This window comes from Scyliorhinus canicula, chromosome 6 (assembly GCF_902713615.1).
Source record: "Scyliorhinus canicula chromosome 6, sScyCan1.1, whole genome shotgun sequence".
NCBI lineage: Eukaryota > Metazoa > Chordata > Chondrichthyes > Carcharhiniformes > Scyliorhinidae > Scyliorhinus > Scyliorhinus canicula.
The window spans coordinates 152,214,382-152,231,291 of NC_052151.1; the positions used below are offsets into that span (position 1 = coordinate 152,214,382).

General features: G+C 42.7%; 1 protein-coding gene across 3 annotated transcripts in view; it reads left to right on the plus strand.

Annotated features, from left to right (window-relative positions):
- The window catches only part of LOC119967587 (lysophospholipid acyltransferase 2-like), a 236,789-nt gene that overhangs the window by 125,473 nt on the left and 94,406 nt on the right, over nucleotides 1-16,910 (plus strand). For all 3 annotated transcript variants that reach the window (XM_038800306.1, XM_038800308.1, XM_038800307.1), the window contains 2 exons: nucleotides 8,076-8,171; nucleotides 10,773-10,828. In XM_038800306.1, coding sequence (XP_038656234.1) covers nucleotides 8,076-8,171; nucleotides 10,773-10,828 — 152 coding nt within the window. The remainder of the gene's footprint in view (nucleotides 1-8,075; nucleotides 8,172-10,772; nucleotides 10,829-16,910) is intronic.

The following is a 16,910-nucleotide window of genomic DNA, read 5'->3' on the forward strand; positions in this document are numbered from 1 at the left end:
GAAATGGGTTCAAGTCATGGGACATTGGCACCAGTACTGGGGAAGGAGGGAGCTGTTCTGTTCGGACGTTCTTCACTTGAATCATGCTGGGACCGGAGTCCTGGAGAATAACATAACTATAGATAGGGCAACTATATAGAGGGGTGTGATTATCATCACTCGCTTGGACTTAGCCCGATCCAGCTCTACAGCAGAACCAGTTGTGGTGCCACAGGCCTGGCTGCTGCTGATATCTTCCCCTGAGAGGCTATCCTCCCACATCAGTATCTAAAACAGTATACCTGGTTTGAGAAGGGATTAGCCACAGGAGGCTCATGCCTTGCCTGCCTGCCTCTCCTGGCTGTCACCCATCTCCCTGTCTGAATCTGTGCTATGACCACGTTAGCTCTTTCTCTCCCTACAGATGCTGTCAGACCTGCTGAGATTTTCCAACATTTTCTCTTTTGGTGAGACCATCTCCCTGAAGCTGTGTCTATCACGCAATGTGTCCAGCTGCTGCTCCAACCAAACTGGCCACATTTCCCACAGTCATAGTCGTCAGGGGCTCGAAAGTGGGAAAAGAAGTGGCAGATCGAATGCAGTGTGAAAATGTGTGGGGTTATGCACTTTAGTAGAAAGAATTCAGGCGTAGATTATTTTCTAAATGGGAAAAGGCTTTGGAAATTTGAAGCACAAAGAGACTTGGGAATCCTCGTTCAGGATTCTCTTAACTATGCAGTTTCAGTTGGCAGTTAGGAAGGCAAATGGAATGTTACCATTCATGTCGAGAGGGCTAGAATACAAGAGCAGGGATGTAATGAGGCTGTGTAAGACTGGTCAGACCTTATTTGGAATATTGAGTGGTGTAGGGCCCTATATCCAAGGAAAGATGTACTGGACTTGGAGAGGGTCCAGAGGAAGTTCACAGGAATGATCCTCAGAATGAAGGACTTGTCACATGGGCGGTTGAGTTCTCTGGGTCTGTACTTGATGGAGTTTAGAAGGATGAGGAGGGATTTTATTGAAGCATGCAGAATACTGAGGCCAATATAGAGTGGACGTGGAGGATGTTTCCACTAGTAAGAGAGACTAGAACCTGAGGGCACAGCCTCAGATGGAATGGACAATCCTTCAAAACTGAGAAGAGGAGGAATTTATTCAGTCCAAACGTGGTGAATCTGTGGAACTCATGGCCACAGACAAATGTGAAGTCCAAGTCACCAAAGTGTCATTAGGCCAGAGATAGATAGTTTTTTGATTAATAAGGGGATCAGGGGTTTGATTAATAAGGGGATCAGAGGTTATGGGGAGAAGACAGGAGAATGGGGATGAGAAACATATTAGCCATGATTGAATGGCGGTAAAGACTTGATGGACCGAATGGTCTAATTCTCCAATATCTTATGTTCCTGCCAAATTTAACTGCAGGGTCTCATTTAATTTTGTTTCTGGGCAGGAAACCTGCCAGATTTGAGATGCTGTTCAGACACTGGTCAGAAAGGCATACGCTGGGGTGCTGCATTCTGGAAATAGAAAGGTGGGACCAGGACATTGTGGATGGGATCATGGGGTATCAGTGCAGGACACCACAATGGAAGATCGGTTTTGAGAGGGGTGATGGGCAGTAGATCATGGATGTAAAACCAGGGTGGAAGATGTGTATAGTAGGTTGGGCTGGCAGGTGGCCAGGAGATGGAGTAAAAGGTCGGGTGGGAGAGTAGAGATGATGGATGGAAAAGTGGGGTGAGGAAGAGATGGATAGATGGATAGAAGTTGGGAGAAGGAAGGCTGATCATGGGAAGGGATTCAGGATTGTCTTGGGGGATGGGGCACGGTTGAGGTTTGCTGACATGTTCCTCCTGACCGACCAGTGTTGCTGGAAAGGCTCTTGCCTGCTGAACCTCTTCATCTGTTGGATTTCCAAACCCTGGGGAACCTGTGCTGGAGATGTTAAATTTAAAGGTAAGCAAACTTCAATGCCAAAAGACTGCACTGGCATTTCACAAGGACATTAATTACTGTGAATACTATCTACCTGCCGTACTAATTAATGTCCCTGCTGCAAGAAGTAAGTTGCTCTCAGGCAACCCAGCCTGTCACCATTAAATTCAGAAGTGGGCACATGGGGCCGATGATCATGGTTTAAAAACTATTTAAGCTTTTTTTTCCTGGGGTTATGGGAGTTGCTGGCAGGACCAGCATTTGTTGCACATTTTAATTGCCCTCCAAGGTGCTGGTGAGCTGTCTTCTTTGAGCACTCCAGTCCCATCTGGTGTACGTACACAGAGTGCTGTTAAGGAAGGAGTGACAGGTGTTTGACCCAGTGGACCCTACCTCCACCTTGTAGATTGATATTCTGTCCATTGAGCTACTTGATACCATTACAGGACCTATCTTTAAATAAAAAGTGTACCCTGGTGTTTTATTTTATGGAGCCTAATATTTATAAACATTTGCAATTTTTCACTTGCTCATAATCTGTGTTCCCAATCTGTACTGATAACCGCCTAAGAGTTCCTGAAAAAGAGGATAAACTACGGAAGTGTCAGTGCCTAATTTCTTTCACTTCCTATCCCACATCTCTGATCAGTCTTGTATATTTGCTAGTCACCTGTCGAGTATTTGCAGAAATGAGAACATTCGAGGTTTTTTTTTCTTTTTGTGTCTTACTCTCTTTACACTTGCCTTGGTGTTCTCAATTTCCTGCTGTAATTGTGCCCACTTGCTGCTTAGTCTCATAGTGTGGACTATTTCAGGCATTTGCATCTAATACATTCCAACACAGTGTTGTCATGTTTTATTTTTTTTCTGGTATTCAGAAGCTCAAATTTAGAGCTAACCATCAGTTGCTGAACCAGTATTTTGGATATGCTTCTAGTATTGGGAAGGCTGTGACTTACCCACTGGTACCACTGCACAATTGCTGTCATTAAGAACAGAAAATGCTGGAAATACTCAGGTCAGGCAGCATCTACAGAGAGAGAGAAAAATAGAGTTAACATTTCAAGTCGATGGAAGCAGCATGGTGGCACAGTGGTTAGCACTGCTGCCTCAAGGTGTTGAGGTCCCAGGTTCGATCCCGGCTCTGGGTCACTGTCCGTGTGGAGTTTGCACATTCTCCTCGTGTTTGCGTGGGTCTCAACCCCACAACCCAAAGATGTGCTAGGTAGGTGGATTGACAACACTAAATTGGAAAAAATAAATAAATGGGGAGAGATTTCATGATGCTCGGGTGCAGAGGAATCTGGGTGTCCTCTTGCATGAGTCGCAGAAAACAAACATGTAGGTGCAGTAGGTAATAAAGAAAGCAAATGGAATGTTGGCATTTATATTTATAGGAATAGAGTATAATGGTACGGGAGTGTTGTTGCAACTGTACAAGGCATTGATGAAACCGCATCTGGAGTAATGTGCATAGTTTTGGACCCTTGTTTGAGGAAAGATGTAGTGGTATTGGAGGTAATTCAGAGGAGGTTCACTAGATTGATTCCAGAGATGAGGGCTTTGTGGAATAAAGAGATTGAACAGTTTATGCCTATAATAGAGTTTACAAAGATGAGGGAAGATCAAATTGAGGTATGTAAGATGATAAAATGTAAGAATAAAGTATACATGGAGCGGATGCTTCCTCTTCCTCTTGAATGAGAGATCATGTCCCAGGCTAAGGGGTAGCAAATTTAAAACGGAGATGGAGAGAAACTACTTCTCCCAAAAGGTGAATCTGTGGAATTCCCTATCCCAGAATATGGTCGATGCTGGGACAGTGAGTAAATTTAAGGAGTTAGACAGATTTTTAAGTAGTAATGGGTTGGAGCGTTATAGGGAATAGGCAGAACAGTGGAGTTGAGGCCATGATGGTATCAGCCATGAGCGTGTTGAACAGTGGAGCAGGCTCCAGACACTAAATTGTCTTCTATGTTCCTAATTCTTATGTTCTAAGAAAGTCCTATTCTGTCTAATTCCACCTTCCAGCTCTTGGTCTGTAGCCCTGAAGGTAACAGCACCTCACTGTACAAATCTGGTGTTCTTGATTAATAAGGGAATTTATTGATAAGGGGATCAGGGGCTATGGGAAGAAATGGGCAGATGGGGGTGGGGATCATATCAGCCATGATCGAATGGTGGTGAAGACTATGGTTTTATGTTAGCCTTTTTTCGATTTTGTTTTCTTCCTCCTCTTGGGACAAGTGGATCCTTCATGAAGATATAGCTTTTAATTGGACAGCTTGTCCATAAATGGACAAGAAAAGTTATGAATCTATAACTTATTTTCATAGTTCAAAATAAATTGATTCATTCAGCGTGTTGACTACCTCTAATAATGGCATAATTACATTGGATGTGGCAATAAAGTCTCATTGAAAAGCTAAACAATAATAATGAAATAAAAACAAAAATGCTGGAAAGCACTATGGCAAACAGTGTCTGTGGAGAGGGAAACAGATTTACTGTTTCGATTCAATTACTTTTTATGAACTAATAATGGTTGATTTTAATATTGTTTATTTTTTTCAATTTTCATTGACAAGAAAGCCATTAGTTTAATTTTCAAGGTGTAGTAGAAATGGATTCTCCATCGATGATGGATATTAAGTAATGGTCTTCTAGCCTCACTGGAATGACTTTACCACTTCAGTGGTATGAAGCATAACTTTAAAAAAATTTTTTTTTTATATTTTATTGAGTCATTTATAATTTTAAGAATTTTAAACATCAAATTTCAACAAAAGCAGAACAATATACCAACAAATTCCAGCCAACATGGCTTACACAGACAATGCCACCTTCCCCAGCCCCCTTCCGTTGGTTCTCCTGCCCTTACTCATTTTCCACACCCCCTGCTGACAGCTTACTTTTTCTCAAAGAAGTCGATGAAGGACTGCCACCTCCGAGCAAACCCCAGCAGCAACCCCCTCAAAGCAAATTTTATTTTCTCGAGTCTGAAAAACCCCGCCATGCCGATAACCCGTATCTCCGACTTCGGGGATTCCACATCCCTCCATCCTACCAGGATCCGTCTCCAGGCCAGCAGGGAGGCAAAGGCCTGGACATTGACCCCTCTCATCCTCTGGGCTCCCGGATCTTCCAACACACCAGAGATCGCCACCTCTACACTTGATTCCACCCTCATTTTTAATACCTCTGACATGTCTTCAGCAAACCCCTGCCAAACACCCATCAGCCTCGGACATGTCCAAAGCATATGGACATGGTTCGCAGGACCCCCCGTGCAGTGCCCACACCTATCCTCCACCCCCTCAAAGAACCTGCTCATCCAGGCCACAGTCTTGTGGGCCACCTTAAATTGTATCACGTTCAGCCTGGCGCACAACAAGGATGCATTGACTCGCCTCAGGGCCTCGTCTCGTAATCCGGCCTCCAACTCACCTCCCAACTCTTCTTCCCACCTTCTCTTCACCTTCCCCCATTGAGGCTCCCTCCTACTCCATCAGTTCCTTATAGATCATAAATAAATTCTTGATGGGCACCTGAGAACTAATTGCAGATTATCCTTTAAAACTGTCCTTGTATGAATATTGCATGTAACTATTAGAAACTCTTCCCTGTGGTGTTCACTGGTCATGGAGGCCTGGAACACCATTGTGAATGCTCACTTTCTGCAGCCAGAGCAACCCTTTTTCAAGATCATAGAATCACCACAATGCAGAAGGAGGCCATTTGGCCCATTGAATCTACATTGAAGCTCTGAAAGAGCATCCCACCTCGGCCGACTCCCCCACCCTATCCCCAAAAACAAGTAACCCCATCTAACGTTTTTTTGGACACAAGGGGCAATTTTAGAGTGGCCAGTCCACGTAACCTGCACATCTTTGGACTGTGGGAGGAAACCGGAGCACCCGGAGGAAACTCACGCAGACACGAGGAGAAAGTATAAACTCCACACAGGCAGTGACCCAAGACTGGAATTGAACCCGGGTCCCTGGCGCTGAGACAGCAGTGCTAACCACTGTACCATCATGCAGGATTTTGTGAAGGTGACCGCTCTGAACTGAAAATCTCAAAGTGGATCCATGCTTGTACTTCATACAGCAAAACAGCATAGGTAAACAAACCTGAACCAAGCAACATTCTCGGTGTTTGTGGTGGTTCCTGCAAGAACCAACATCCTAAAATCAACACCAACATTTCTTAAACCAATCCTTGAACTTGCATTCAATAAAGAAGATTCTGTAGAATGAGAGAATTTACAGCACAGTCCATTTTTCTAGTGCTCCCTCTCTCTGCTGTAACACCATTTCATTATCTGCTAAATCCCTTTGATCCCTTCATATTCACACTCTTCAAATACTTGCATTCAGCAATATCTGGGAGATCGCTGCTCATTCTGGAACTCCCCTGATAATCTGAGAGAGTTGAAAGCCCTAGTTCACCAGCTGTTTTAGAAGCACTGATTCATGCTAGGATATAACTGCTCCACTGCTGTGTCAAATGGCCATTATTCATATATAATTAGAATAACGCATACATTAATTGACTGCACAAAGAAGGTTTCTAGAGAGAATAATACTTTTCAACAGTTATCACTGGATTTTATTCAAGAACAGACTTGCTAGTTAATAGTCTTGAGTGCTACAGTTGGTCCAAGGACCACTGGAGCCAATTGCAGCATCTCGGAGAATGATTATGCACAATGAGAACCAAACGTCGGAAACGTTGGGGACCTTCAAGCGGCTATTGGATAGGTACATGGATTAGGGTAGAATAATGGAGTGTAGGTTAACTTCTTAAGGGCAGCACGGTAGCATTGTGGATAGCACAATTGCTTCACAGCTCCATGGTCCCAAGTTCGATTTCGACTTGGGTCACTGTCTGTGTGGAGTCTGCACATCCTCCCCGTGGCTGCGTGGGTTTCCTCCGGGTGCTCCGGTTTCCTCCCGGTGCTCCGGTTTCCTCCCACAGTCCAAAGATGTGCAGGTTGGGTGGATTGGCCATGATAAATTGTCCAAAATTCTATGATTAACCTAGGACAAAAGTTCGGCGCAACATCGTGGGCCGAAGGGCCTGTTCTGTGCTGTATTTCTCTATCTATCTCTATCTAAACGTGGAGCTTTTTGGTCTGCATAGTTGAAATTACAAACCATTTTTACTAATGGAGATATTGGAGAACCTCTGAATCTAAACTGAAACTTTTCAACTATCCAGATATTGTTTGTGGAGATGGTCTTCGCAGCAAGTTGTGTTTTTAACCCATCAAGTCTTGGTTTATGTAAATAATTTTGCTTTATGAAAATAATTTTGGAATTGACGCTTATGGTGCTTTTGCAACAGTTTTCGGTGCCTTTTTACAAAAAGACTGCAAGCATTGAAGATATTTAAAACCAGTGGAGCAAGTTTCTGCAATGTGAAGGCAGATTGCATCAGACTTGACACACTGAGGCTCTGTTGTCTGGTCTCATTCCAGGCTAATTGGCCACGGTAGCTGGGGGATTTCCGGAGTTCCTTATGTCGATTCATAGTGACAAATTATTGATTGCTTTAATGGTACAAAAATCTTAATTATCTGCAAATAGGATGTTAATTAATTTGTGCTTCCACTAATGTATTTACAAGAAGGGGGATACACCATTAACAATGTGCAAACCTGCTGTCTCACTGAGTCATTAGTATTCAGTCATTTAACTGGAGAAATTGTCTTTTAGTTTACTCCAAGATGTTTTTCCTCTTGTAGATTTAATCTGACTGAAATTCGTGAAATACTAAATCATGACAATGACTTCCATTTGAGATAGGAACTTGAGCCTTTAAGGCAAGCATTAAGACATTCCTACAACCTCGTCTCTTCTATGTCACGTTTCTTATTTGGATTCCCCGCAGACAGCAATAAAGAGTGAATTGAGCAGTAGACAGTCTGAAAAACTAATTGGAAATCACATTTTAGTGTGATATGAGAATTGCCTTGGCTGATGTTGATGGAACAATATTCTGAGGTGGATGGAGAATAGTTTCCCTTTCCCTTGGGGAAATGGGTGCATTAGAAAATAAAGCCAAAACCTATAAAGCTAGTCATGTTGCAGGCACAGAACTTTCAATAATTGATATTGTGCATTCCATGATCAGTACTTCTTTTTTTTTAGGTTTTGTTTTGTCATTGCTTTTGGATACCTCACTTTGTGCCAAGTTAGCAGAGTATACCTCTTTGATTATGGGCTGTATTCAGCTGACTTTACTGGGTAAGTGTATTGCACTTATTTAATTTAATGTGGTTTCTATTAAGGTTTTAGGGAAGGTAGTAATTACTGGAATTCTGTGATCTTTTGAAAATCTGCCTATTTCAGTAAATGTTTGAGAAAAGAATTGCTTTCTAACTTCTGATTTCTAGAGCTATTGATGTTGGATTTGAAATTTTCAGTCGCCAGTTTTATGTTCATAAAATTTAGTGCTGATCACTAATACCACAAAGTGCTGAATTCAGGCCATCCTTTCAATGTTTCCATAAATCAGTGTTATCCAATAGAAATTGTTCACTTTTCTCTGTAAAACTCGTAAATACTTTACTTCAGTCAGTACTTAGTGGAACAGAGAACTGGGCACGAAGGGTAACTGTGTCCTTATTTAGAATCAATAACGGTTACAAACAAACATCAGGACATACATAAATGCTCACTCATACCAGTGAGTGATTGTGTTCTTTCTGTGCGACCAATCAAATTGCCCAATTCACTGCAACTGACTTGAGACCATAAGATGTAGGTGCAGAAGTAGGCCACTTGGCCCATCAAGTCATTCAGTGAGATCATGGCTTGCCTGATATAATCCTCAATTACTTTCCCGCCCAATATCCATAACCCTTGATTCCCTTCCTGATTAAACAGCTATCTCAGCCTTGAACATACTTAATGACCAGCCTCTGCAGCCCTTAACGGTAAAGAATTCCATAGATTCACAACCCTCCGAGAGAAGAAATTCTTCCTCCTGTCTTTTTAAAAAATTTTTTTTAGAGTGTCCAATTATTTTTTTTCCTATTAAGGGGCAATTTAGCGTGGCCAATCCACCTAACCTACACATCTTTGAATTGTGGGGGTGAAACCCACGCAGACACTGGGAGAATGTGCAAACTCCACACGTACAGTGACCCGGGGCCGGGATTCGAATCTGGGTCCTCAGCGGCGTAGGCTGCAGTGCTAACTACTGTCATGTGAGCTCATCTCTGTCTTAAATGGCAACACCTTACTCTGATGGTTATGCCTTCTTGTCCAAGACTCTCCCACAAGGGGGAACAATCTCTCGGCATCTACCCTGTCCATAGAATTCCTACAGTGCAGATGGAGACCATTTGGCCAATCAAGTCCGCACCAACGTGGGCGGCACAGTGGTGAAGTGGTTAGCACTGCTGCCTAAGGCACTGAGGACCTGGGTTCAATCCCGGACCCGGGTCACTGTCTGTGTGGAGTTTGCACATTCTCCCTCAATTTTGTGGGTTTCGCTCCCAAGACCCAAAGATGTGCAGGTTAGGTGGATTGGCCACATTAAATTGCCCCTCAATTGGAAAAAAATAATTGGATACTCTAAATTTAAAAAAAACAAAAATCTGCACCAACCCTCTGAAAGAGCAGACGGCCAAGGCCCACTTCCCTGCCCTATCTCCCTAACCCCACCTAACCTGTACATCTTTGGACTGTGGGAGGAAACCAGACCACCCTTTGGAAACCTACGCTGATACGGAGAATGTGAAAACTCACAGTCACCCAAGGCTGGAATTGAACCCGGGTACCTGGTGCTGGGAGGCAGCAGTGCTAACTGCTGTGCCACGGTGCTGCAAGTAGGGGGCTGTCGAGCAAATATCCCAACCATCACCGTGAGATTTTCAAGTCTAATTCCATTGTAGATTTTTAATCTGCTGTATCACAATGGTGGTGTTCACATAGGTAAAATCTCTGGTAGTTGTGTTTAGATTAGCAAGAATAGCTTGAAACTACAGCAATCCTATTTTATGAAAGTTGGCCCAGCAACACAGCCTTTGCCCTCTCTCGGCATGCTGGTACTTTAAATTCAGTCGAGTTACAGGATAGCGAAAGAGAAAACGCTGGGAATTCTCAGCAGGTCTGGCAGCATCTGTAGGGAGAGCAAAGAGCTAATGTTTTGAGTCCAGATGACCCTTTGTCAAGTTACAGAATAGATTTGGTCAAATCCGTACCTCCTTACACTGTGTGGCTGTGCCATTTACATGCATGCACTAATTTTGTTTGTTTTTTAAACACACTTTGTATACATAAGCATGACATACCTCTAGCACCATCACTCTGACCAAGGATGCATTCATGAACAAAGATTGCTTTCTCTCTGCTTTTTCTTGCCATTTTAGCAACAAATCTGCAGGAAGATTTAAATTCCACATGCATGTACTGTGTAAATGCACATGTGATTTCAAGACTAAATTTTCCAGTCCCGCCTTCTGTGCGAATCGACACAGGTAGGACGGAAAATCCGATGAACCATTAAAGGTCCATTAACCTGTGGCGGGAATTTCCAGTCTTGCGCAGGGCGTGGCTGGAAAATCCTGCCCTTAATGTTGTCTATTGCTCATTAATCAGAAATGCAATTGGCCTGTTCTAATTTACAATTCGCCATGGGTGGAGAGTGCCAATATATTTGACAACCTGCAGAGGAGACTGTGCTGAATTTGCATTTCGCTCGGAGAAAATGGAATGTTGTTTAGCCTACTGCATCATGACAATAAATGCTATTTTAACCTGTCTGCAGATTTTGTCATGAACAGTTTTTTAAAACAATATTATTGAACTTTTTCTTCCCCTCTGCTATTTCTGTTTTAGTCCAATGATGATAATTACACAGAAGATAACTAGTCTGGCCTTTGAAATTCATGATGGTAAGCAAATATCAAACTTTTATTAAAATGTATTTATAATCACTGTGAGATGCAAGTATACGAGTCTAGGTGTCTTTTCTAGGTGTTTCTTTCATTCCTTCTCTTTATCCTTTCCTTGCTGGTGGAAGGGGAAGAAAAAAAAAAGGAAATGCATTATAATGGTATGCTTTCTGCAGTAAAATCATTGGAAGTACTCCATGAATGATGTTAAAGCGACCAAGGGAGAAGACGAGGAGTATAAAAATGTTTCTAAAATTGGTGTCTAATTACTGCAATCAGCAGCATAAACTAATCATTGAATTATTTAGCCAAAACCGCGGAATACAAGTTATAAATTGTACACTGGTCAAATAACTGCACACTTTGAGCTTTGTCCAACTCTGGTTATCGAGATACAGGTTGAGTACCCCTCATCTGAAATGCTTGGGGCTGAGTGTGTATTGGATTTTGGAATATAATTTTCGAGGGAGCGCAACCACCCGTTCTCGGGACCTACATAGGTGAGGGCGTTGGGATCTGTGCATCTGGAACCTTCCCAAAGCCTTGTGGGATTTCCCATTTGATGTCACATTGGTGCTCAAGAAAAGGTGGGAATTTTGGAATTTTCCAGGTAAGGGATGCTCAATCTCAACCTTACTCTTTGGATAAGGGATCCTCTGCACTGTGAGTGCTGCTTTGGCTGAGTGAGAGTGCATTTGAAGTTGGGTGGAAACAGGGAGTTAGGTGGAACTGGGAGGAGGTGAAACTGGCAGCTGAGGCTGCAAGAGAGATAACTGACTGGTAAGTCTCCAGAGAGCAGCGCGGAAGGAGGAATTCCAGACACCGGTGAGTAAGCAGAGTAACTGACTGGTAAGTCTCCAGAGAGCAGAGTCAGAGAGAGGAGTTCCAGACATCAGGTGAGGGAAACAGACCTGAGGTGAATAAAAGTGACGTCACCAAAAACGGTGACTTGATTGGCTGGTAGGGAATCTGCACTCTACTTGAAACTAAAACATTGTTAAACTAATTATACCTAATTAATTACTTACTGAATCATAAGTAGAGGGTTCTCTAAACCAAAGGCCGGTTTCAAAAAATGAATTAATTAATTACTTATGTAGTTTAATCTTTTGTAAAAAGGGCATAAATAAGAGGCCTAGTCATGGCAGGAGTGCTCACACCCATGATATGCTCCTCCTGTGCTATGTGGTAGATCATGGAAGCGCCAGTTGTCCCTGGTGGCCACTTGTGCAGGAAGTGTGTCCAACTGCAGCAAATGACTAACCGCATTTTGGAGCTGGACTGACGGTGGATTCGCTGTGCAGCATCTGTGATGCTGAGCAGGTCGTGGATAGCATGTTCAGTGAGGTGGTCACATCACAGGTGAGGATTGAACAGGCAGAAGAGGGCATGGGTGACCACCAGGAAGAGTAGAAGTAGGCAGGTAATGTAGGAGTCCCCTGTGGCCATCCCCTTTTCTAATAGATGTACGATTTTGTATACTGTTGGGAGGGAGGAGGGGATGACTGTACAGAGGAAAAGTGTGGCAGCCAACTTAATACCATCGGTGGATCTGCTGCACAACAGGGGAAGGGGACGCAAAGATAGGTCGTGTGGTTAACCGTGAGGCTGAGAGTCTTGGGTTACAGGAAGATATAGACGGGATGATCAAATGGGCAGAAAAGTGGCAGATGGAATTTAATCCTAAAAAGTGTGAGGTATTACACTTTGGAAGGAGCAATTTGACCAGGAAATATTCAATGAATGGCACTACATTGCGAAGTCTTGAGGAACAAATACGTGGCGTGTTTGTAAATAGATCTCTCGAGGCAGAAGGGCAGGTTAATAGGGTGGTGAAAAAGGCTTATGGGACAGTTGCCTTTATCAATTGTGGCATAGATTACAAAAGCAGGGAGGTCATGTTGGAGTTATATAGAACATTGGTGAAGCCACAACTGGAGCACTGTGTGCAATTCTGGTCGCCACATTATAGGAAGGTTATGATTGCACTGGAAGGAGTGCAGAGGCGATTCACCAGGATGTTGCCTGGGATGGAACATTTAAGTTATGAAACTGTTCCCCTTAGTTGAAGGGTTGGTTACAAGGAGACACAAGTTCAAGGTGAGGGGCAGGAGGTTCAGGGGGATTTGAGGAAAAACTACTTTACCCAGAGGATGGTGACAATTTGGAACGCACTGCCTGGGAGGATGGTAGAGGTGGGCTGTTTCACATCCTTAAAAAGTACCTGGATGAGCACTTGGCACATCTTAACATTTGAGGCTATGGGTCAAGATTTGGCAAATGGGATTAGGAGTGGCAGATCAGGTGCCTTTCATGTGGCCTTGCAGACCGATGGGCCGAAGGGCCTTTTGTGCACTGTATTTTTCTGTGATTCTGTATAAGGTAACAAAGGCAGTACAGGGAAGAGATAGGATACTATCTTAGGGCCGTAGAACGGAGTAATGTGGAGAGACAGTGTTTTTGAAAATTGCGAGGTAACTTCATTGTAAGAAGTAAATAGATAGTATCTGTCCAGAAAAGTTAAATTCACCACATAACCTTGTGGGACAAAGATTCAAATTTACAAAGTAAATTTTCTACAGCTATAGGACATATTTTTTTCTTCTTCACAGTTTTGCCACCTCTATGGGTTGGAGCTCTAGGTAGGCTGATATTGACAATTTGAGAATCATTTAAAATTAATTTGACACTATTGCGAAAGGGTGGATAAAGATAAAAATGCACATTCTGAATGAATGGATGAACATGGCATGACAAAGCGTTCTTGTCTATATCTATGTAGTGATTTTGGAAGAATTGCAGTGAGTTAATTGTGTTTATTTTTGACTGTTGATGATTAGTCTGATCAGACTTTGCAAAAGAGTGAGGTGTTGTGTGGATGTTTTCATGGGATGTGGGTATTGCTGGCTAAGGCAGCATTTATTCCTCATCCCTCATTGCCCTTGAGAAGGTAGTGGTGAGCTGCTTTCAATTGCTGAAATCCATGTGCTGTAGATACACCCACAGTGCTTTTGGGAAGGGAGTTCCTGGATTTTGACCCATGACAGTGAAGGAACTGTGATATAGTTCCAAGTCAGTTCCAGATCAAAGCGAGCATGAATTTCTGAAGGGTAGATCATGTCTGACTAATCTAGTTAATTTTTTTGAGGTCAGTAGCGTGGCTTAAATGGAGTTGACTATGTAGGCATTAAAAATACATTTTAATGAGTGAAGGCATAGAATTGCAAATAACCTTGTGACATTGGTTTGTATTTGGCTTGGAGGTGGGTGATAGTAAGGATATAGGAATATTCTGATTGGAGAGATGTGACAAATGACATTCCCCAGGGATTTATACTGGCTTATTTACTTTAAACCATATTTATTAATGATTTGAATGAAGGAATAGTGAGTTTTACATCCATTTTTACCAATGGCACTCTGTTGTACAGATGGGGACGGGAACAGGGACAGACTAAGGCAACCTTCCCCATGTAAGTTATGGAATGTTGTGAACTGACACAGCATTTATTTGATCAAATCGTGACACTTTATACACTTTGTGAACTTCTATCCAAGAAGAGGTTCCCATAATTGTCACAACTTCCTGGGCTAGTGCATGGTCAATTCCAGCCCCACTTCACCCGGAATCTCAATGCAAGTGAAAGTAGGTGTTATTTAAAATACCCGAGGACCTTGGCTGAGTCCAATAAACCGCAGTTCCCAGGTTTGTGAAATTTAAATGCAAATAACCTTTTATGATTTAACACTAATATAATTAAACTAACAAAAATGTAACTGACTATCTCATACCTCTTTCCCAACCTCCCTTTCTAACTACTCTATCTATCTTTTTATATATATAATATATACCAAGGGAAAAGGGTGGTTGAGGTAAAGAAAACATTAATAAAAATAAAAGCATTTCGAGCTTTTGTTTCAGCACTTCTTTCTTCCTGGGCTTGAGGTGGCTTTCTCTGGCAAGATTGTCTACTTTCTCTGTACATTCAAGATCATTTCAGATTTATAGTAAAGATGTTTTAGAACACTAAAGCAATTCTTTACTTCAGCGAAGGAGAGATTGTCCCTTTCATTTTCAAGGTGCCAAGTGACAGAAGCATCACGCAGGAGCCAGTCACTGACTCTTGTCAGCCAGAACACTGTCACTGGCCAACCCACAGGTTACCAGCCAGCCACTCAAACTAATTTCCTCCAAAACTGGCTCTTAAAATGAGTCTGTTTTCTTCTCTCCAAAATACAAAACCTGCAAGATTCTGTCCTGACTAGCAGGCTGCTTCAGCTTGAGTCCTCTGCTTAAAGGCACGTTCCAATTATGGGTCTATGGACCAAAAATAAGAAAATAAAACAAAGGAAATGGAAACAACAGAAAATAACAGGAAGGATTCTTATATTACGTATACTGTGCACATCACTGACCTAGTATCTGCTATTGCTATACTTGTATACCCAATTACCACACACAGGTATGCACTAATTGAAGGGCGTGTGTATGTGGAAGGTTTCACAAGAGACTGGAATTGCATAATTAAGTATTTAATTTTCTGATTATGATCTCCAGCAAGTTTTTATTTTTAATGTAAATTTCACATTAAATCTGGATTGTAGCCGTTGGTCTGATGGGGTGTTTACTTACACAGGATCCGTTTGAGATGACTGGCTTTTAGTAGTGAAGCAATTCTGTCTTGACCATACAATTATTCAGTAATTATTAGTTGTGCTGTGGCATCATGTAGACTTCTCATTTGTATTTTAAGGCTTATTTAGTCATCATTCCACAATCTTAAGTGGTTGCACTAAAAGCCTTCTAATTGTGAATATTTAAGGACTAGACTTTCTGACTTTCTGCCCAGTGGCTGTGAATGGGTGAGAAGTCTAGGACAGTAGAACATAGAACGATACAGCGCAGTACAGGCCCTTCGGCCCACGATGTTGCACCGACATGGGAAGTCAAAAACTAAAGGCCATCTAACCTACACTATGCCATTATCATCCATATGCTTATCCAATAAACTTTTAAATGCCCTCAATGTTGGCGAGTTCACTACTGTTGCAGGTAGGGCATTCCACGCCTCACCACTCTTTGTGTAAAAAACCTACCTCTTACCTCTGTCCTATATCTATTACCCCTCAATTTAAGGCTATGTCCCCTCGTGCTAGCCACCTCCATCCGCGGGAGAAGGCTCTCACTATCCACCCTATCTAACCCTCTGATCATTTTGTCTGCCTCTATTAAGTCACCTCTTAACCTTCTTCTCTCTAACGAAAACAACCTCAAGTCCATCAGCCTTTCCTCATAAGATTTTCTCTCCATACCAGGCAACATCCTGGTAAATCTCCTCTGCACCCGTTCCAAAGCTTCCACGTCCTTCCTATAATGAGGCGACCAGAACTGTATGCAATACTCCAAATGCGGCCGTACCAGAGTTTTGTACAGCTTCAACATGACCTCATGGCTCCGGAACTCAATCCCTCTACCAATAAAGGCCAACACACCATAGGCCTTCTTCACAACCCTATCAACCTGGGTGGCAACTTTCAGGGATCTATGTACATGGACACCGAGATCCCTCTGCTCATCCACACTACCAAGAATTTTACCATTAGCCAAATATTCCACATTCCTGTTATTCTTTCCAAAGTGAATCACCTCACTTCTCTACATTAAACTCCATTTGCCACCTCTCAGCCCAGCTCTGCAGCTTATCTATGTCCCTCTGTAACCTGCAACATCCTTCCACACTGTCTACAACTCCACCGACTTTAGTGTCGTCTGCAAATTTACTCACCCAACCTTCTGCGCCCTCCTCTAGGTCATTTATAAAAATGACAAACGGCAACGGCCCAGAACAGATCCTTGTGGTACGCCACTCGTAACTGAACTCCATTCTGAACATTTCCCATCAACCACCACCCTCTGTCTTCTTTCAACTAGCCAATTTCTGATCCACATCTCTAAATCACCCTCAATCCCCAGCCTCTGTATTTTCTGCAATAGCCGACCGTGGGGAACCTTATCAAACGCTTTACTGAAATCCATATACACCACATCAACTGCTCTACCCTCGTCTACCTGTTCAGTCAC